Raw genomic sequence first — 24,038 nt, forward strand, 5'->3', positions numbered from 1 at the left:
AAAATTCTTGGAAATGAAGCATTTTTGTTACATCACCCCATACAATAATTTCTGATTTATTTTGGTAAATATTAATTAAAACTATAATAAATTAGAATTAAAATTAATTTTTATAAGAAAACCTTTTATTTGTATTTCTTTAAAATTAAAAATAACCCAGTTTATTATGTTCCAATTTGACTGAACAAAAACAACAAAATTGCAACACATTAATATTAAGAATATTAAGTTATAATTTTGTCTTGCTGTTGCTGTAAGGCTTCGGCGATAAATAATTTTCCAATATTTTGTGCGGCAAACTGTGACATCTGCTGACAATACGTATTAATTTGACCGCACATCAAGAGAGCATCCAAGCGAGATGGAGGTGGTATGGGTTTAAATAATTTGTTAATATCTTCTTCTGGAAGAGGTGGTTCACCTTTTGCTGCTCTGGATGCATTTTCTTGTGCCTGTAAACAGAAATGTACTGTATTTCAGATATGATGTTCAACATATTATGACAAAATCCAAAATTTTCCTTGTGCATAAAATAATTAAAAATTTTTTCTTACAGATTCAAATATAATAATCAAATTTTACTCTGAACAATAGAATTTTAAACTTCTCCATTTCGGTTATCTTAATTAAATCTCTCTTGCACAAGTGTATTATTAAAATTAGCAAGAAAGCCTTAGTGTCTCGGCTATATTAACATAGTCTATGTTTATTCCCGAGAATTAAAAAACAAATTAGAAACAAAATAACTTAATCATACTAAACTTAAAGCAAAGGTCATATCTTAATGTTAACAATAGAGACTCATTCCTAGATCCTTGACAACATACAACTTTTACTGAAGTTTATAACCTTGTTTATGGTTAAAAAATATTTTTTAATATGACATAGTTGAAGTTTTCTTATTAAGTTATTAAACTATATTCTATTGTTATTCAAAACATTTCAGTCAATGTAAACTATTTACTGGCAGTTATATTTTCATTCGAAAAAATAACTGAAAATAAGTAGTGTTATTAATTGATCAAAATTTAATTTAGGTTTCAGTTTATTTGCTTTGAATATTATTATACTATCTTCTTTTATTTTAAAATTTTACATCCAAAATGTATTTACACCAATTCATTTCTACAATTTCTCCCAATTAAAAATTCAAAATACAACTTATAAAAAACAATTACCATAATTTCCTGTTTAAAATATGTGAACTAGGTGTTAAGAAACTTCACACTTCAATGATCTCTAACAATTTTTCCACATCATCAAAAAATGGCTCCAAAATCATTTTACCTTTTGGTATATTAAGTCTTCTTGTTATTTAAATGTTGGACAAATATAAAAAACAAAGATGCCAATGGACTCATTCACTTTACTTGTGAATGAAATAGAGTATTGATTAAATGTATATTGGTCTGCCATTAAACTTCAACTAATTTTTGCTTAAAATATGTTTTAGGTTTACAAGATATTAGTATAGGATTTTGTTTTTGATAATGTTAGGCTTATAATTTTGTTAGTGTAAAATGTTACAGTTAGATGATGATAATTAATAGCATCTAATGTTGGCATCTTATATTTTTGGCCTGTTCCAAAAATCTTTACTTCTTTATCTATTGTCCATTTTGCTAAGGATGTATCAGGCAATGACCGAATAGTAATGTTCCTTAACTATATTTTCTAATGAACAGTAAGCAGAACCTACATAATAAAGGATGTACTTATTGTCATTTCTATTAAATAGTTTCAATATATATACCCTGCTTTTTATAAATCTTTCAATCTATCTTTACCTGATCTGAGCCTAGTCATGACTGAGGTAAATCTGATATATAACTGTAATCTGTAGCAACCAAATATTTTTCTGTAACAGATACTATGAAAAAAAAAAGAAAGTTGTAATCTTAGCAAGATCAGACATTTGTACAGTTTTAAACTATGTAAATTAATGTACTGTTTTTTTTTGCTTTTTGCCCCTAATTTCATTGAATGTTTCTACTAATTTAAGCCTTAACATACACCAATAAGCTATTACATTATGACCACCTCCAACCAAGAGAAGTAAGCTCGCCCAGAGACAAAACAATGGCATTTGCATGGCTCATACTGCCAATTATAAACAGCCAGTAAACTGTGTTTCTGAATGTAGAGTTTTTGGCTGTGTCATGGGAAAAGCAGCAGATTTATCAGACTTATGATCTGACCGTGATGAGATCTTGCCAAACAGGTGGATTGGACGAAGGGGTTTTGTAGAATACCCTCAACGTTCATCGGACCTCACACCACTAGACTTTTTTTCTTTTTACAGGGAAACTTAAAAGACAAAGTCTATACTATGAAACCTTCAACAGTTGATGAATTGAGAGCAGCCATTGAATGAGAATGCACACAAATACCAAATGAAATGCTTTATGATGTTTGCAATTCCATTGCTTTGCGTTGTCAGCAGTGCCTGCACCAGAATGGACATCAGTTTGAAAACAGGCATTGACAAAACAATTAAATAATGTCTGTAGATTCTATCACATTTTGAAAATGAAATGTATTTTAATAAACACTGACTTTATACTTATTTAAAGTGTGTATACATTTTTTTGAGACACCCTACATCTACAGCTGGCTGGGTTATTGAAAATATGAAAAAGACTTTATTGTACAGCACTTGATATAACACCAGTATCTTAAGTATGATGTCTTCTTCATTATTTTGGTGTTTTAATATAACTTTTATGTGTATTTTTTATTTTTCAAGTTTAATTGACACACCAACTGAAGAGGAACTATTTTAAAGTTCAAAATGCATTTTGAGTATATTATATACATAATAGTTTTAATTATTGTTGTAAAATCTCTGTTTTACAAATGTAAATACAGTGGTGCCTCGTACAACGTACTTAATCCGTTCCAGGTGCACGTCCGTTAAGTGAAACGTCCGTTATACGAAACGCATTTTCCCATAGAAATACATGTTAAAACATATAATTCGTTCCGCAGCATAAAATAACCGTACTGTACCATAAAAAATGAAAATGGAGCAGACACCAATTATGCCGGGTAGTCAGATGTTGTGAGGAGGAGGTGGAAGAACACTTTCTTTACACATTCATACAGATACAGACTTTTTACACATTGCAGCGGGTCTTTTTTAATTGTTTTTTAATCGGAGTCAGATTCGGGAGAGGCTACCGGAACTTGCAGGGTCAACTTCTCTTGTTCCATCCTTTGTTTTTTGCCCACTGGCTTCTTGAAAAACATGACCAAGGTGGTCTGTTTCTCTTTCTTCTTTAACACCTGTCGGAAATGACGGACAAAGGTGTCATCGTAGAGATCATTGATCCTGTTAGCCTCAGCTCTGTTTGGATAATGAGTGTTGGTAAACGTAAACTCTTGAACCTCTCCCCATTCGACAAGGAAGTTTTTGTCAACTTTCACTCCTTCTGATGATTTCTTGCTTTGTTTCAATTGAAATTACCTTTCTGTTTTTTTAGAAGCCATGATGCATTATAAATGACTTAACTTGCCAGATTATATGATACGAATAATTCTTTATTAATTAAGATTACTAAACACTTCTACGAGCTACTCTCCCTCCGTTTGTTTTTTACAACCTCTTTTCGTCCCGCCACCTCAGCATCTACACAATTACATTTCGTTTATTTGAATCGTCAACACACATTACATTACATTTCTACTTCAGATATACTAATAATACATTCTAATAATACTAATATATCCTAAAAATAGCAGATTGTCATTGGCAGTGGCAAAAGAGTGGAAACATCATTCGCACTTGTTCGAAAAAAGTCCATTGTTCGTCTCACGTAACTGCCGAACGGAAAGTCCGTTGTTCGCAGCAAGTCCGTTGCTCGAGTCACGTAACGGTCAAACAGAAAGTCCGTTATTCGAGGCGTACGTTATACGAGGCACCACTGTATATAATAAATTTTGTTTCCATATTCACTGGTGTGATAAGCCATAATATAAATAACTGAATTAAGTTAGTAAAAATGTTCTATGTAAATTAAATCTATGTGTAGCTTAAAAACATAACTTTACTCTAATGCTATATAGAAAACTAAAAGTAACAACATACAGAAATAACCTTGTAAACTTCTTAGAGGTTTTAGATTTTTAAAACAAACAATCCTTATATTTAGAAATTTATAATCGTTTGTTCCCATAAGCTTCTATATCTATAAAAATTGCCTGACAATCAGCACTTTGTACCTGTTTTACAATTACTAACTTGTTTAGCAGATCAAATATGCAGGCTCATACATTTGTACAGCACATGTATCTTGTTTTATTTTCAAGTCTTTTGTATGTATTTGTAATAAACTTATTTATTATTATTTTCTAAAAACATCTGCACAGTTTACCTATCAGTATATACTAAAAAATGTAACTTATTAACTAATAGAAACAATTGGTTTATGTAAATTTTATTAATATAACTAAAGTGATAATGTTATCAGTTTTAGAAAGATAAAATATGTGAGTTTACTTCTTAGATATCATTAAATTTTATTTTTAAATACTTTATTATGAGAATGTAAAGGTGAAATTTAGACATTATGATTTTTTTCAAAATAATAAATTTTTTCTAGAAATTTTTCTGGAAAAATTGTTCTAAAATGTTCAATTTGGGTATATAGGTAGATTAACCAGGAAACATTTCATCACATTCTATTGAAAATTGATGTATCAGCAATTGATGAAACTTTCAAAACACATGCTATTGCTCTATCATTTCAAACCAGACCACATCTGTTATCTGTGAGGCAAGTAGATCTGCTAAAACTGGATCAAGAAATTTAAGGAAGATTCCTCACTTCAAGATAAACCCCATCCAGGCAGCAATTCCACCATTGATGAGGATCAGGTAATAGTTCTCTTGTGAAAACAATGCCCAGGACTTTCTTCAAAAAAAATCCCCAGCCATTTTATGCTCACAAGATTGAAAGTTTGCAGCAAAGATGGCGAGACATTGATGGTGATTACCTACCAAACTGAATTGTAATCATTATTGAGTTAATTGTCAATAAAGTTTTTTCAACATGTCTAAATTTAACCTTTACAACTGACAATATGCCAACTAATAGAAAATAACTTACTCGTTTTTGCAAATACTGATGCTTAGCTTGTTGCTGTTTCAAAACTTGTCGTTGATAATTTGTAAGTTTGTTACTTTCTTGGCTAACAGTATCTACACACTCCATCAAAGCTTGAAGATTTTTTTCCAGAACAGAACTAAAATAAAAGTAATATATCTAAATTTAAATCATATAATAATTGTTCTAAAAACAAAGTTAACAATAATCAACATCGAGAAATAAAGATATTACATATTCATAACATTGTCAAACAATAATAATATCATTTAATACTTATTTGTATACAGTAGACCCCCCCCCTATAATGTGGGTTCCTATAACGGATATTCTTATAACATGGCAAAAAAATTGCGACAGTATTCGTATAAGGACGCTAAAAGAGACTCGTAAAATGTCATCGCCAACTCATGTCGCGACAGGATTGGTTGAATCTGGACCAATAGTGGACAAGCAGCCAAACTATTTTCCACCGTCCAGCACCACTCTACGGAGAGTTTAGGCAGGTAAATTGAATTTACTATCGTCTGTACAGTATGTAAATTAGGTACCGTAAGTCTAATACAGCACTGTAATTTTATACATTTCTTGTGAAAGAAACATTTCTTATTCAACAGCCATAAAAATTATTTATATTAATGATGTCTCCAAAGTTCAACGAATTTTTTGCAGAAAAATAACTTATCAGAAGACGCGCCTGCCATTCGATGCACTTCTCTGCAACAAAAACAAGCTTAAGCAATGGCATCGTCGAATGGAGCACACTCGGTAAGTAATCCTACAATTTTTTGTTTATAGCATAGTTTATACGGATTATTCCCAAAAAATTATACGTGTTTTGGAAATGTTGAGTCGAATTAGTCTAGAATCAATGAATTTTATGGAAGAAAACCTTTCAAACAGCCGTAGTCCATAAACTGCACACATGCTTGGCTATGATTGGCTCATGTATTTAAGGATTCCTAAACGTGAAATTCTTATAAAGTGGAATGTATCTACCGCGTTATAGGGGGCTATTTTTATATATTATAGTGGACTGTATTTTTTCTATTATTTCATTTGTGAGGCAAACCTCCTAAATTTATTCCAGTCAATTTACTTGTTTCTTTTAATTTTCTGAGTGCTGAACCCATTCATTTTGAAATGTGATTTATACATTCTTCTTTGCTAATTATATAATTGTAACATAATAAATATTATTTTCCTGTAACTTTTATGATATGTTTTGGAGTCACCATCAGAAAGAACAGTCAAATATTGAAGTCCATATTTTTCTATTGAGCGTCCAAATAGTTGTAATGCTACTTCAACTTCTATGGCACCTGATGATCCACTGTAATTTATCTGACAGTCATGATTTTCAAATTTTTTAGGACTTGATGTTTTAAGCAACAACCATGACAATATTTGCTCATGACAGCAAAATCAAGAACAAGACCTGTCAAAATAACAGCACCAATCTCAAATAATGATGAATGACCTCGACTTGTGCCATCATAACTAACATAAATATTAATAATAATATCATTAACTGCATCCAGTTTTTTATATTCAGTTTTTATAATTTTAGCAACTTCCTGAAAACGTTATTCTAAAACTTCAGATACTGCATTATCAACTGTCTTAGAGATAGATTGAAAGGTTTTCAGATGGAAAGGTCTTGAAATATTCATCACAGAAAAAAAAATTGTTAATCTAATATACCCAAAACCATTATTTTTCACTGATATTACAGCCAAAATATTAATATTAAAAGTTTTATTTACTTTGTTAAAAATCAATGAATTTACTTTAGTAATTATTTCATTAGAAATATGGAAAAAAAAACATTAAAAACTGTAGCAATACCTTTACTTTTTTCTATTATCTTTAAATTCTGCTGATAACATTTTGGGCATGCAAATGATTTTATTATATTTTCAATTGCTTCTAAACTAATAATTCTATATCTAGGGCATTAATTTTCCAAACACGTAGCCATCTCCTCAAAATATTGCTGTTTTTGAAAACAAACAATACTATTACAGTCTACTGGAATTAGAATAACTAAATAAACTCCACCTTTAATCATCCAGCAAATTAATTTAGTACTTTAAAAACATTTTCAATGATCTTCTTCAGTTACATAAATTCTTGGCGTTTTATTTTAATGTTCCTTTATGCAACTGAAGAAGACCATTGAAAACGGTTGGAAACGTTTTTAAAGTATTAAATTAATTTGCTGGATGGTGTTTTTTATATGAAATCGTTTCTATATTTTCATCAAAATTATTTGGTGCTTTTAATTCTTCAGAAAATGTAGAATTCTCTTGACTGTCACTTGCAAATATTCATGTTATTCTCAGAGTCTATTTGTTTTGGCTGTCTTCCTCCACTCTGACATCGCGGTTTTCCTTTCCTTCTCAGTCCAAATGTTTGTTTTGTCAATCTTTTTGAACGTGGCATAATTATTTAAATAAAAAACATCTTTAAAAACTAAAAAAAACGTTAATTTTACACAGATAAGTAACTAGTAAACACTCAAAAAAATAATACAACACTCTACTATTCAATAAGCAACAAGACACTCTCACTGCACAAGTGCATTGGTAATAACCAATAGGCAGTCATGAAAATATCCTCTGACCAATCACAGCAAGTATAAGATTGAAAGTTTAGCCAATAAAAAAGAACAGACCACTCCTTTGTCTAAACAAAGTTGAGAGCGGGAAACACAAAGAGACAAGCTTTTGAATGATATATGACATGAGCCACCATCTTGAAAGTATCAACTATGACTGCCATCAAAATTTGACTAAAATGGCAATTTTAGAAAAATAGCAGACGACATATCAAAGTAAATTATTTTATTTTTATTAATTTTGATTTTATTATTTTTTATTTTTGAAAAATTTTAATAGATTTTGGTGTAGAAAACTATGCATAATCGATATTTTGGTCGATTTTAGTGAGATTTCTGCACATGTGTCCCCTTAAAAAGTATAATAGAATTTGGTTAAAATACCAATGAAAAAAAGTTTGACAATATACTAACAAATTACAATTATTTTTCATTTTTTTAAACTTTATAAATGTACATAATACTTAAAAGATTTTAAATAATACATACGCTGTTCCCATATCTAAAAACTGTTTTCCTTCATCATCTGGTACATATTCTGATAACTCACACAACATAGCATTGATTAAGTGGGAATTTTTTACTACTACTGGTATTTCTGTGAATATTTTCTGATAAGACATATGGCAATTTTTCAACCTGAAAATAAATCAAGCATTAATAATCATTCATTAATTTATAATTTTATTAATCTAAGAAATACACTTTCAACAAAAATGAAAATATTCTAAAAAATAATTCCTATAAGTTATATTTCAATGACGGCCAAATGGCTGAATGGTTAAGGTGGCAGTCTACCGCTCTGAAGAACCCAGGATCGAATCCGGACAGGTCAAAAAATTCCCAGAAAATTTTCAGGGATGGTCCTACCGGATATGTTGGCCCCTGTCCCTCATCACCCAGCTGAACCCATAATGGGCTTGCTAAGAGGTCCTCTTAATGCCCACAGAGCAGAGTTAAAAAAAACAAAAGTTATATTTCAATTGTACAAACAATATAAACAAGACATATGTTCATTTCTATTTTCAATCTCAAGAATTTCAAATATATATATATTTTTTTTGACATTTTCTTGTAAGGCCAGGAACACACATGCATAAATTTGTATGGCAGAAAACTGAATGAGAAATTAGGTTTCAGTTCAGTTTCTTGTTTTACACTTTTATGCCAGAACACACATACATAAAAATTCTGGCCAAATAGGAGCACTGCCACCAACGGTGCTAATTTTATTAATTTTTTCATTTCATATAGGCTATCTATCCCTTTGTACCTTCCTCTGCTATAATATAGAAAATTTAAATTAATAGACTTGTATTCTGAATTCAAATAAAGAACATGTGATCTAAATACTAGGCCTATATATCAATTATACTAGGCCTATCTGATATTTCAAATTTTGCACCTATAGCCATCCATAAACGTTTAAATACAGTGTCTTTATACATGACACTGATGTGGTCGAACAGATTCAATAAACTCCTCTATTTCATTTATTTTTCGTTTTTTAGAGACTGTCACAATTGTAGGTTTAACCCTCGTTGCTGCCATTGTTAGAATAAAAACCACATGTCTACTTTGATGTCACAGAAAAGACTTCTCGTTATTGGAGGAATTTTGGCGTTAAAACTAGAGACATGCTCTACTCTATTTTCAGTTCTGTTTCAGCCAAAATTTGAAAAAAATTTTTACGTTTTCTGTTTTATGATAGATTTTAAGCAAAATTTTACACATGTGTGTTTTTGGCCTAAGGCAGAAAATTACTTTATTAAAATTAAAAATAAGTTCCAAAAATTTTTATGACTTCAATGATGTATATTTTTTAATTTCCTTAAATGATATAATTTGTCTATTTTTTAAAAATTTAATATAAATTACTGTTAATAATTAATGTATTTTTAAATACCGTATTTACTCACATATAGGACAAAGTGTGACTTTAAAAAAGAAAATTACATTTATTAATACAAATCTAATTTTATTTCATTTAATCACAAAAAAATATCAAATGCACATAAATGCACACATTGTCCCACAAAAAATACTGGCATTTTAAACTTTAAGGAAAAATCTCATAAAATCGATAACATAATTTGTTCACGTCAAGCTGGACAATCAGGAACATTTTTTGCCACTCGAATCCACTCTCCGTCGATTACACTTAAGAGTTTCTCCAAATTCTAATTCCCAAATAATCATCTGTTTCACATGGGAATGGATAAGAACTTATATCCAGCTCCTGTGTGATTTTGGAATTCAATTCAAAAGCTTTGCTTTCCCTATTGTTATTTATCTTTACTTCTGACAATACACAAGAACGATTCAAATGACCCAGATAAAATACTTTTGCTTTTAAAAACAAGAAGGTGAGAATCTGGTAAAAATTGAAATACAAAAATTACTGTTTACAAAAATTATTGCAAAAATGCAAAGAACCCTTCGTTCACACATATAGGACGACCTAAGTTTTTGAAGCAGTGAAAAATGAATAAAAACGTCATCTTATATGCAAGTAAATATGGTAGTTTAAATTTTTTCAGAATATCAATCATATATAATTTGTAACTTACTATGTGTATCATATCCGTAAAAATCAGTTTTTAAGAATTAAAACTAAAATTTTCACATTGTATATTTAAATTATAGAAACTGTAATTTCATTCTTATATTTAACTATTTTTAGAGATTACTTATATCCATCTTAAAGTAGCAATACTGTAAAAACCTACTGAACATAGGATTCAGTAGCAAAGCTATGGAAATCTGCAGACAAAGAAATAATCTCAGATGTTTTAAGTTTATGACATAAATTACAGCAAGAGGCTGTACATTAACCTGAAATCATACAGTTTTGTTTCCTTTTTCTTTTCTTACAGGACTGAATGCAAAATGCAGCATTTTTTCTTTGATTACCACATGCAATTTTGCTGCATATAATTGCCATTCCTCAAAATGTAATATCTTCTTTGTACATGCAAAATTTCATCATCATACATTGTTTAGTTTACATAGTGTCTTTGACCAGACTCCCATAGCGAGTCCTTTAAATTTTACAACAGTTTGGGCTAATGTGGAATGAGTTCAGTTGGATATAAATGAATAGGAGAGAGAAAGTGTTTCTCATAAGGACTAGAAAATGATTTTTTGTATTTTTTGAAAACAAAACAAACCTGCAAAAACATTTAAATTGTTGGTCATATTGCCACAGGTTATCTTATGCTTTCAAGCTTCAGGTTATAAGCTTTCAAGATCCGAGATAATTGGAGACTACAGGTCATACATAATGCATATCATTTTTAATAGACAGCAACCGATGTCAAATACTATCGGGCTAGATATGGCTATATTACTAAATAAATTATGCAACCAATTTGGCATTAGAGGGAGGCATTAGATGCCATCTCTTAATAACTTTAATAATTATAATTATTAGCGCCTCTAGTGCCAAACTGGTTGCATAATTTATTTAGTAATATAGCCGTATCGAGCCCGACAGAATTTGGCATTGGTTGGTATCTAGCTTTACACTATATTGGGTCTAGTGATGTTATTTGTTTAACATTTTTGATGATGTCAGGTCACCAAAAATAATGTTAGAGTGAAAAATTTCTGCTTTTTGCATGCAAACATGTGAATGAAGAAAAACTGTATGTGACTGCATGCATAAGGTGGTGATTTTACACTGTAATATTTTGGGAGCCTGTGATAAGCAGAAATATTTTGGCCAAAATTGATAAAGTTAGTATTAACATTTAAGTCAACACCTTGTCTGGAACCTGTTACTGGTGCATTCTGTGAATAATAAAGTTTATCACTAAAATTTCTTGAACCGTTGATTAGTTCTTCTTCAGGTGAAATATACCAAATAACTAATGGAACAAAATTAGAACTTGAATATGGATCCTTAAAGAACAACGAATCCTTGATTTCGAGGAGTTGTTTCAGTTTAGAGAAAACTTGTTTTCTGGACGACTGAACCGCCCTGTTGAGGCACATTAGCTTCACTTTTTTGAGCAGAGGTTTGCTACCCAGTGGAAGACGAATGCGAAAAAAGGATATAGGCAATAATCCATTCTTTTTGCATTACATCAGAAATTGTAGTCTCACTCTAGCCCTAGTTAGGGCTATAAGTGTTTTCTGATATCTACTAGCCAGCATTGCTAAATGTTAAACATCANGTGCATTCTGTGAATAATAAAGTTTATCACTAAAATTTCTTGAACCGTTGATTAGTTCTTCTTCAGGTGAAATATACCAAATAACTAATGGAACACAAAATTAGAACTTGAATATGGATCCTTAAAGAACAACGAATCCTTGATTTCAAGTTGTTTTTTTAGTTTAGAGAAAACTTGTTTTCTGGACAACTGAACTGCCCTGTTGAGGCACATTAGCTTCACTTTTTTGAGTAGGTTTGCTACCCAGTGGAAGACGAATGCGAAAAAAGGATATAGGCAATAATCCATTCTTTTTGCATTACATCAGAAATTGTAGTCTCACTCTAGCCCTAGTTAGGGCTATAAGTGTTTTCTGATATCTACTAGCCAGCATTGCTAAATGTTAAACATCAACATCAACAGCGGGGATGTAACTCAACACATCAACATTTTGAAAACATTAGTGATAAACTTTATTATTCACAGAACACACCGGTAACAGATTCCAGTCAAAGTGCTGAGTTACATCCCCAGTGTTGATGTTGATATTAGCATTTAGTATGAGTATATCATGGAAGCACAGCTAAATAACTCAATTCAGTAAAACACAATCTTCTGCTTCATTAAATCAAAGGCTAATTATGAATAATGTTTTTAAGCCACTTTTGCTACTGTGTACAATGATCTTGTGAGAAATAGACCGAGTTAATTAAAAATAAAATGTTTAATATTAAACAATCACTTATTATTAACATCGAAACTCTCAGTTTTTCTTTGTGTTAAAATTCTCCCTGGGAGGAAATCTATCCTTCCGTGCCCCGGAGTGACTTCCTTTCCCAACGGNAGACGAATGCGAAAAAAGGATATAGGCAATAATCCATTCTTTTTGCATTACATCAGAAATTGTAGTCTCACTCTAGCCCTAGTTAGGGCTATAAGCGTTTTCTGATATCTACTAGCCAGCATTGCTAAATGTTAAACATCAACATCGAGGATGTAACTCAACACATCAACACTTTGAAAACGTTAGTGATAAACTTTATTATTCACAGAACACACCGGTAACAGATTCCAGACAAGGTGCTGAGTTACATCCCCAGTGTTGATGTGCTGTTGATGTTGATATTAGCATTTAGTATGAGTATATCATGGAAGCACAGCTAAATAACTCAATTCAGTGGAACACAATCTTCTGCTTCATTACATCAAAGGCTAATTATGAATAATGTTTTTAAGCCACTTTTGACTCCCTCTTTTGCTACTGTGCACAATGATCTACTTTTGATATAACTTCCCCTTTAATTATATGTACAATAGTTCATTGATCTCCTGACATTACAAAAATGATTAAGGCCTCAACCCCCCTCTCATTGTACATAATAATGCACTTTTTGCAATATATATATGTATGTATGTATGTTACTGTGAAAGACCAAAATTAGAGAATGTCAACACATACAAAATACATTGGTGAAAGACCAAATATTTGGTTATATTATTATACATTCGAATAATCACTGGTGTTTGTCAACAAGCACAGATAAGCTTTGATGGAGGTCAAAATGACACCCAAGAAGTTGATGTCGACAGAGAGGTAACAGTCTGTTGCCAAATCCTTTGTGGGTAGCCAGAGGTAGTCCAAGTTCTCTTTTCCCAGCAACGGTTGGGTGGAAACCACCCACTTTGTCACTGGATAGCATTTTTGTTCTTTTGATCCCATGAGGTGAGGAGCGGTTTGTCAGGTCAAGTGGCAGAGGATGAGAGGGGTCGTTGGAAAGGCATCAGCAATATCCAAATAAAAGACACTGTTAACAGATCAGTTTGTAATCATGCAATAACGTAATCAGTTCATAATTTGTAAAGAAAAGTTACTTTCCATAGATGAGATTTCTTCTCAAGAAGTATCTCTGAGAGAAGCAGTTACAGATAATTCGAAAAGTGAAGGGCAAGGCTATACATGCTGTCATTGCAAAAAAAAAGTGTTCCATGAATAAATGCAGTTGTAAAAGCAAGGGACTCTTGTCCAATTCAAAGTGCCATAACAGTTTAAGTTGTTGCAATAAATAAGATTGTATAACATTAATCATATAATTTATGTGTAAGTTTATTATTGATAAAAACGCTTTCTAACCTGTTACTGGTGCGTTCTCCTTCTACTAAATCATAACAAACCAAAATAGCTTTTTAACGAACAAAAATAGCTTTTTACTAATGTTTTCATACCCTAACAACGGTTCTTCTTCAGGTATATTTTTGAATCTGATGGAAATGCCCGTAAAACTTCAAATTCGAAAATATGTATGTTCGAATGCATGTTTCCCATTTACGTCATTGTCTGTCATGCGCAGTTAATACAGAATCATAAATTACTGTTAATAAGCACTAGCCACGCTACTGCGCATGACAGACAATGACATAAACGGGAAATATGCATTCGAACATACATATTTTCGAATTTGAAGTTTTACGGGCATTTCCATCAGAGATTCAAAAATATACCTGAAGAAGAACCATCATTAGGGTTCGAAAACGTTAGCAAAAAGCTATTTTTGTTCATTAAAGAGCTATTTTGGTTCGTTACAATTTAGTAGAAGGAGAACGCACCGGTAACAGGTTAGAAAGAGTTTTTATTAGTATTCTCCGATGTTGAGATAAAGATATGAAGTTTATTATTGTATTATTTTCTATAATGATTTAAAATGTACTGTTCATTTTAGGTTCAACAGTTTATTTACACGTGCTGTTACTTAAGCTTTCTCCTATTTTGACATATTAAAAGTTGCATTTTTGTCTTAACATAATAAAAATATTTTTATTAAGATGTATCAATTAAATAAAGATGGAAAAGAAGCCACGTGATTGATTAATTAATTAATAGCACGATTTGTGTTTAATACTCTTAAATTTTTTTATTCAACATTCACCATCAGTGCATGCTGAATGTCGACATTGCCGATGTAAGTGAGAAATAATGATATTTAGCAAATATTTCGTACATACACAAAACAACTGTGTGAATGCTGACATTCAACAGAGAATGTTGACATTCACCAGATATCAGTCATTCACAGTAACATATATATATATATAAATTTTATATATACGCATAGGCACACATATTTATTTACAGTGGGTGATTGGTTAATGAACAGTTTGGATAGCAAAGACTTTCGTGAAAGATTTTTATGATCGGACAACAAACACTTTACTGAACAAACATAAAAAGAAGTGACGGAAAATAACGAATACCAATTGATTTTTCCTTCTCTTCAGGTAACAATTCGAAACCTTTCGGAACACATGAGATGTCAACATTGACGCTCAACCCAATACCAATTGGACAGTATTAATATTCCTCCAAATTTTGAAACTCTCCCTTGTAATTCCAGCTTTTTGTTTATCTTCCTGACAAATAATTTTTTATAATATTCGCAAGACTGTCGGACGGGCACTTGTTAAATTTTGCATTGGGGTTTATTTATGAAAGGTGAAAGTTTAACAGTCTCATCGGATATTTGTTAACGTTTTAATACCAAATTTTGAATTTCATCCAAGCCTTGCATTTAAATCATTTTTTGTGGGCTAGTTGATTTCTGTTATCTGAATTCTTATAAGTGCTTTTCTGAATTTTTTATTTAAAAAAGAAACTGATAATATTATGGAGCCTAAAAAGAGAAGTGTCAAGAACTGTGCTCACTGTAAAAACCAAGTAAGAGATAATAGCCAAGGAAGAAAGTGGACACAAGATGTCTGATGTTGCTAAGCGGTGTGGCTTGAACAGGTCTACAGTAGGAACAGTCTTAGCTATGAAAGATATATCAAGAAGTCTCAAGCTGCTAATGGAGTAATGAAAATCACATATGAGAAATAAAGAGCATTTTAGAGCTCATAATGGAATCTGAAACTGATCTGACGACAGAAAAACTCCAAGAACTCTCAAATGAAGAATACCAAGAAACTCGGCGAGATGTGTTTTCTTTTGAAAAAGAGGAAGATGAAAGAGGACCAATGTCAATATCTGCTACTAAAGATCTTTTGAAGTGGAAGGATGTCAGAACAACGATCATTCAAGTGGCATCCAAACCAGAATAAGGTTTATGGGGTTGGGGATCTCTACAATTACAATACTATTAATTACTTCCGAAAAATCCTGAAGAAAAGAGAAAAGCAATCAACATTGGACAGATTCTTTAACCCCCACAAACGGAAAAAACATGACTAATAAAAATGCAAGACTGCGTATATATGTATTTTTACTATTACATATAAATAAACGTAGTAAAAAAAAGTATATATTTTTTATTTTTTGGAGTCTCCGGAATGAATTAATCAAATTCCCATAAAAACCTGTGGTAAATCAATAATCGGTTAACAAACAAAGTCTTGGAATGGATTATGTTTGCTAACCAATCACCCACTGTACTTATTTTTAAATTCTGATATTTATGATTCCAATTATTAAATTCAAATATCTATCTAATTCATATTTATATATTTACATTTCTGGACTAAATTCTGCTTCTTTATATAATTTCATTGCTGCCTTAGTTAAGCGATAGGCTTTCAGTGATAGAAATCCTCTTGTTGTTTTCACTGGATCTATTTTTTAAAAAAGTTCAAATTAAATTATTTCCAAAACAAAATTTAAAATCAGAGAATTTATATAAATAACTTACCATAAATCAAAACTACAGATTCTTCAATAGAATTTTGATAATTAAACTGAGATTCCAAAAATGGCTTATTAAAAAAATTTCCATAATGAGTGCTTTGATACCATCCAACATGTAGATGATCAGCATTTACTTGTCTTAGATGACGCATTATTTCCATTTGAAATTCAACTATTAAAATTATTTTATATTATTAAAATTTTAATGATAGCTATTGAATAGGATCAAAAGTTTTCAGAGTTAAAAAGCAATTAATCTTGAATCTTCAAAGTCAAATCTACAACATGCTTTTTCATAATTATTCTTTCTGGTTTTATTATTCTAGTTATTTAACTTACAAAGGGCATACCATATTGATTTACACTTTTGAATTTCCCACAATTCACAGTCTGTCATTTGGCTTGTTATGACAGTTACCATTAGCTAGGACATTGGTGTTGTGCTACCAGATGACAGCACTGGACAGAGGAGTGAAATCTGTGAACATCACAGCACATTTATTGACCTGTTGTCTCTGCATGAGCCGACATCATAAAGCACAATCATTAAGGGCAATGGTAGATGACTTGATTTCTCTGGATAGAGATTACGAGCACTGCAGAGATTCATAGGTGGCAGTGTGTGGAGAACATGCACCTCCATGAAAATCCATGTATAATTGGATGGAAGGCTAGAATAAGAAGGTGGACTTACCAAGTTACAAGTGATTTGTTTGTGTTGAAAAAAAAAAGTATAAATCAATATGGTATATCCCTCATATTTAAATTTTAAAATATTACAAACTTTCTTTTCATAAACGCAGAAATAAATATAATATATTTTAAACATACGTTCATCAAAATCCTCTTCATCTGTGTGTCTTGGAAAAGGAAAACTGTTAGTTATTTCTAACCGATTATCAACTCCAAGACCCAACAAAACTCCTTGAGCAATGTCAATAACTCCAGCTCCTTCTTCTTGACAATGTTTTATTATTTTCAAAACCACCTATAATTTAAAATAATCATACATTATTAAAACTAAAAACTATATATATATATATCCTAGGGCATGATGGACAGACTACTTTCTCACAGAAAGGAGTGAGTAGTATATATATATTTCAAGAAGAATAACTATACTGTTCATCAAAATGCAATTGATGCATGATAATACATTTTAAACATATTTGTTAAATTGTTATTTCTGATTGGATAACAAAATGTCACATGGTCACTAGTGAACTTTTAAAAAAAAATTATTGTAAAAGTGACAAATGTGGCTATTTTTTAAAACTTAACATTTAAATTTATGCCATTTGCCAAAATATTTAAAAATGCAACATAAGGTAAATGATGTCACTACTATGTATGAGATATCACTGAGCTGAAATTTTTATCAATTTCAGCTCCTTTTTTTAAATAGCTAATAGCCAGTATTTTGAAAATTATGTAGCCTATACTCTCTGTTGGAACACGAAAAGAATATAACTAACATTTCATCTGGACTAGACAAAAATAGCAGAAGTAGCAAGGATTCAATATTGACATCAATATATCACACTTCTAAATAAAAACTTATCATCATCAATGTAATAAAAAAAATAAATAATACAAGTGTTATGAAGTGGCACCATCTGTAGAGAAGAAAGATGAGAAATAAAGCCACAAACAGACCTTGGTTATCATAATAATCTATATTAATATTATAAAGAGGTAATGTTTGTATGTATGTTAGTTTGTATGCAGCAGGTAATCTCCGAAACTACTCATCCGATTTCAAAAATTCACCAATATTTAGAATGGAACTTTATGGTGGACATAGGCTGTACATTATTCTGTTAAACATGGGAGATGGACAGTTCTTTACGGTAAGCCTTACGGGGAGGCTTACCGTAAAGAACTCTGCTTCTATTTACACTATTTTAGATGCGGTTTTTTGTGTTTTAATAGAGTACATCAACAGAATGTACACTAAGAAGAAATTTTTCGATATTCCCCCTGCAGGGGAGAGGGACAGGATTAAGGCTTACCGTGAAAAACTTGGCTTCTATTATACTATTTTAGATGTGGATTTTTGCATTTTTGATTGTGTTTTAATAGGGTACATCAAGAGAATGTACACTAAAATAAAATTTTTCGAAAAATTTTCCCCCAGGGAGGAAGTGTTATACATTTATAATAGATACATTTTGAGCCACAACAAGGCATGGCGGGGTCTGCTAATAGTAATTAAATTTACTAACATATTTATGACAACAGTAATATTAAGTTAAAATTGTTGATGTTCAAGTGGATACCTGTATCTATGAATGTACGTCTATAACTTTTATTTTCTCACACACAAATGTGTGGAAATAAAACTTACAAAAATCCTGAGGAAACCAATATATATGCACACATTCATGTATTGAAACATACCTTTTGATTTCCAAGAACAGTTTAATATCATAGAAACATTTCCAACCTATTAATAGGTCCTCCTCAGTTAAGACTGATGAGTCAAATATATAAACAGCATTTTGAGATTAAAATCAAACAAAATACAGATAGCCCTCGGTTTATGCCGATTCACAATAATGCCGCTGCACAATTTGCCATTTCGTGGTGTAATTTCCCGATTTTCCCTATGCTAGACTGATTTTTGTTTCAGTGTCAACATATTTACTGAGCCGCGACATTGTACATTCATTAAAACAAAGATTTTTATTGAATATATTTATTTTTTTATTTTTATTATTATTGGGTATGTATACATTTGCGTTAAATTAATATTAAAATACTAAATGTTTAAGTGCCCATGAATCAACTTATTAAACTTAATAGTCCAATAGATGGTGTCCGAATCCAGAGCGCCAATGAATGCAAATAGCTTGTATCCCATATCAGTTTGTTCAGGAAAACACCTTAGATGCAGTAGCACTTCCAGTGATCAGAAACTATCGTTAGTGAGACAAAATCTACTTCCCATTGGCCAGACAATACCTTCTTATTAACTAGATGATATCTACTTCTTATCAGACAGACGATATCTAACTCTCCTTAGCAAGACAAAACCAATTTCAATTTTCCCACCTTATACATGCACTACGGTGGCCAGCAGTCGACCAATCAGCATATCTGCTCATCTGTAGCTCTACATTAGGTTAGCATATTATCCTTTCAACTACGGAAAGTTTGACGAATGAACTTTATGAGTTAGACAATGATTGGGAGCAAAGTGCAAATGAAAAAAGGAGCATCATCGCATCCATTCAACCATATTCGGAAATTCTTAATGAAAGAAAACAAAAATCTAAACAATTAAAGATGGATACTTTTTTCCGAAAAATGTAAGAGATCTGAAACTTTGAAATATCATTTGTTTTTCTTCAGATTTTTTAATAAAAACATTTCACTTTATTTTATCATAAAATACATTTAAAAAAATTAAATTTATAATATATGTATTTTGTATTATATTGTATTAGTAAACAAAACTATTTGTTTATTTTTCACTTATGTAGAAACTAACCCGATACCTCACTGTAAATATGGGTTCATTTTACACTGGCTTTCGTAGGAACGAAACTGCGGTGTAAACTAAGGGCTACCTGTACAAATTTACAACCTCTAAACTTAAATGAATATAATATAAAATTTAAATAAAGAAAATAAAACTCAATAATTGAAATTTAGATTTTAAAATAAACCAAACAAATAAATTTAATAATAACTAAATAAGTGTCAAAGTTGACAGATCAAAAATACATATCCACGCCATAGAAAAATGGTCCACATCTCTAAAATTAATATAGTTTGTTTTTTGTGAGCTTTAAATATTTTTAACATCAGATACTTGGAAATGATAAGATTTCTATTGGGTCAGATTATCTGCATCCTCCCATGCAACTCTTATCTTGCTCCCTGGCAGAGTTGGCAAAGATTATGCTGTTTGTGTTCCTGTTAATCATATGTTCCCTGGGTCTTGCTTTCAAGCTCCTTGCCACTGTAGTTTCCACATATGCAAGTTTATGTTGAAATTGTTGATCTTCTGGAGGGATGGAGTGTACTCCTGGTGTGGTGAAATGGTTTTCTTTCAGTTTATCATTTCTGAGTATATTAAAAACTGCAGGATTGCATTTATACACTATTCTTATGTTGATTTTCCATGTGATCTCATTGTGGATTTTTTCAAATGTAGGAAAGTAATTTACCATGCACCTCCTTAAGGTATTCTGTTCCAAGGATTTGCTTTTGTCTGATTACATGCCGAAATTAGACTGTGTATTGTTGTTGATGGATAACCATGTATATGGCAAGTTTAACAGTATATATCAATATCTCAAGAACCCAATGTATTAATAATCAACCAAATAATCATAAAATACACTTCACACCAATGTTCAAATAAATTAAAATAATTAACACTTCAGTGTTGCAGCATTACAAATTGCAACTGTTTAGATTTTAGATGTACTCACTAGCACTTTCAATAGCTTATAGTTACCATCCTCAGATGAAAAATCTAACATTTATTTTCAAATGTTGAGCTTTTTAACGTTCGAAAATAATAATAAAATAACAGCCAAATTAATATTGTTCAATTAATTTGGCTGTTGTTTGTTTGATTAAGTTTAATAATGTAATCTAATTCATTTATCACATCCATAACACTTGTACAGTGTGTATATGCTCTTTTAATTAGAAATCTGAATGCTAAGAGTTTGATGTAGAAAGAGTTGTATGAAATAAAGATTGGCTGGTATGTAGGTTTCCAGTATATGTTGGTGTGTATACTACTGCCCTTAAAACTGATGGAGATTACAGAAAATGGATGCAAGTAGTGCTTTTTTGTTCAAGTTTCAGGTTTAGCCCATAAGGGTTATTCCTGAACTTGCACAAGGAGTTTTAAGTCAGGTTTCTTGTGTAATAAGATGAAAATGTTATCCACATACTGGACTTAGATTAGGTTAAGATACTGGAATTCCTTGTTTTTGGTTTTTACTACCAATTTGCATACAGTCAAAAGATGGGACAGCCCTATGTCAGGGATCCCTGACATAGGGCTGCCCTTACCCTGTACATTTGTCTCATTATTGAAGAGGAAGAAAAAGAATAGCAAATGAACCAATTCTAAAATATGCTTATGATGTTTATGAAGTTTTATGTCATACACCAGGGACAGGCAAGCAAGAGTTCAGTGGGATCCAAAATGTAGGTTTTGCAAAATGCATGGGAGCCGCAGTTCTGTACCGCAATTTTATTATATAATATAAATATAATATAAAACAAATATTGAATTTTTTTAATAAACATATTTTCACAAAATTGTGGAAATAAAAATGTAAAAATAATAATAAAAAGCAGAAATTAACACTTTCAGTAAGAGCTGCATGTAACTCAAAAAGAGCCGCATGCGGCTCTTGGAGTCGCATTTGCCCATGTCTGTCATAAACTAAAACATTAGTTTCATGCACAATCTGTTGCACAGCAATTGGATAAAATGAATCATGCAAAATGCATCCCGACAATTTGAAGTTAAAACTGTAATAATTATAAATTACTAAGATACTATTAAAATGGATGTCCTAAAATGTATCCTGCTGCAATGTTCCACCATAACAAAAACTCTTCCTAACCTGTGATTTTTCCTTTTTCTATAAAATCGTAACCAACAAAAATAGCTCTTTACTAACGTTTTCGAACCCCAACAATGGTTCTTCTTCAGGTATTTTTGAATCTCTGATGGAAATGCAGCTCAAGTGGTTCAAGGTGAAAACTCTTTTCAGTCAGTAGAAGTTCATGCATTTATTATTTATGTTAAAAAACACTAGTCATCACGCCTAAAGCATATAACATCAAGTAATCCACAAACATTCAATGGGGCTACCAAAAGCCGATGTTGTCACCCAGACCGAATAGTTAAACACAATAGTCTTAGCGAAGTGTGCAACGTGACTCTTGATCACACCCAGAAGGAGGTTAATTTCAGGAGGTTTCGCAAAAAGTCACACAAAATGGTAAGGTTTCTTTAACTTTTTTGCTCCTATGGGCAAGCTCTACAGCTCTGTTAAGGTCCCAAGTGTCTTACACATCTGCAATTGTGCCAAAATATGGCCGCTCATAAAGGAAAATAGAAGCTAGATATAAACATGCAAAGTGATCATCATTAAAATTATATGGTAATTATAACAATAATCGAGACAATATGTTTGAATTCAATAAGCTTGACTGTAATAGATACACGTGGTTGAAAAAATATTAAACTGTAAATAACTACAATCTATTTATAAGAAAATATGGTTATTACATACTTATTTAACATTTTAAAAAAAAACTTACCAATCCGTCTATTTGAATATAATTGATAGGACTATCGGTGTCTCCGAAACGACGATTACGTCTACCGGACGCCATTTTAACCTTCTCTTCACAGACTACAGAGAAGTGTTGCCAACCGAACGGGAGAAAATTAACAAGCATTAGTTCTAAATTATGCCGCTACGACTAACAGCGCCAATGGCGGGACTTTCTGGCAGTAGTTACAAATTACGAATAGTTTATTCGTAATTTTTATTAGTTAAAAATGAAATAATTATACGACAATAAGACAAATAGACAATAAGGACTTAATACGTTGTAACTTGTTTAGAAATAATAAACGTTTAGAAATTGCATATACTCCATAAAACGACCAAATTTTTTTAGTGTGTATGTGCATATAATTTTTTAGCTTTTATGTTAGATTTTCCTCAAGGCTTAAAAATAGTTCTAAAATAGCTAAAGTCAATAGTCATACTGATTTTACAGACTGTGTTCTGATTTCAAGTATGTACTGAATTTTAAAGTTGCACTGATTAGCACGTTTGCTTTTGACGGCCGGGTGGCCAAGCGTTTAACGTCGCAGCTCACCGCTCTGGGAGACCCGGGACCTTATCCGAACGTGGAGAAAAATCCTCACGAATTTTTCGGGAGTTGTCCGACCTGATATGTCGGCCCCAGTTTCTCATCGCCCAGCCGCCCCATTGTAGGCCTGGCAGAATCCGTAATGGGCTTGCTAAATGAGGCCCTTTTAGTTCCCACAGGGCAGAAAGAGTTTTAAAAGAAGACAATATTATCGTTGCGTATGTCATGTGAGTAATGAATTTATAATTAATGCAAACAATAATCCTTTTTTAGGCTATATACTTACTCATATCACAAAACGTTTAATTACTACTACTACTACAGTAGAGCGTCGATTTTCCGAATCAATTGGGGACTGGGGTTGTTCGTATAACTGATATTTCGGATAACCGATTTATGTACGTAAAAATATATTAACCTATCCCATGTTGAAATTTTTCTCTGTTGCGTGTCGCTTCGCGTTGAAATTTCGTATTGTATCGTTAAAAATTATTTTTTTATTTTGTACGAACAAAATAAATATATTAAAAAATATAAAAACAATAAAAAATTATACTTCAGATGTTAATTTAGTATCAAAAACATAAAATATTTGAGTAGCCCAAGACATAGACAAA

At 31.4% G+C, this 24,038-nt stretch overlaps 1 protein-coding gene across 1 annotated transcript; it reads right to left on the reverse strand.

The window, feature by feature from the left end:
- Nucleotides 1-107: 107 nt before the first annotated feature.
- LOC111614302 (eukaryotic translation initiation factor 3 subunit H-like) lies at nt 108-22,998 on the reverse strand. The gene is made up of 7 exons (XM_023355668.1): nt 22,858-22,998; nt 17,386-17,542; nt 16,559-16,726; nt 16,382-16,481; nt 8,215-8,364; nt 5,109-5,244; nt 108-452 (listed from the first exon to the last, which is right to left on the reverse strand). Exons 1-7 carry the CDS (start codon nt 22,996-22,998, stop codon nt 225-227), a joined length of 1,080 nt encoding a protein of 359 aa, XP_023211436.1. The 3' UTR covers nt 108-224.
- Between the last annotated feature and the right edge of the window lie 1,040 nt (nt 22,999-24,038).

Source organism: Centruroides sculpturatus, unplaced genomic scaffold (assembly GCF_000671375.1).
Source record: "Centruroides sculpturatus isolate CEXI.00-Female unplaced genomic scaffold, Cexi_2.0 scaffold1638, whole genome shotgun sequence".
Classification (NCBI taxonomy): Eukaryota; Metazoa; Arthropoda; class Arachnida; order Scorpiones; family Buthidae; genus Centruroides; species Centruroides sculpturatus.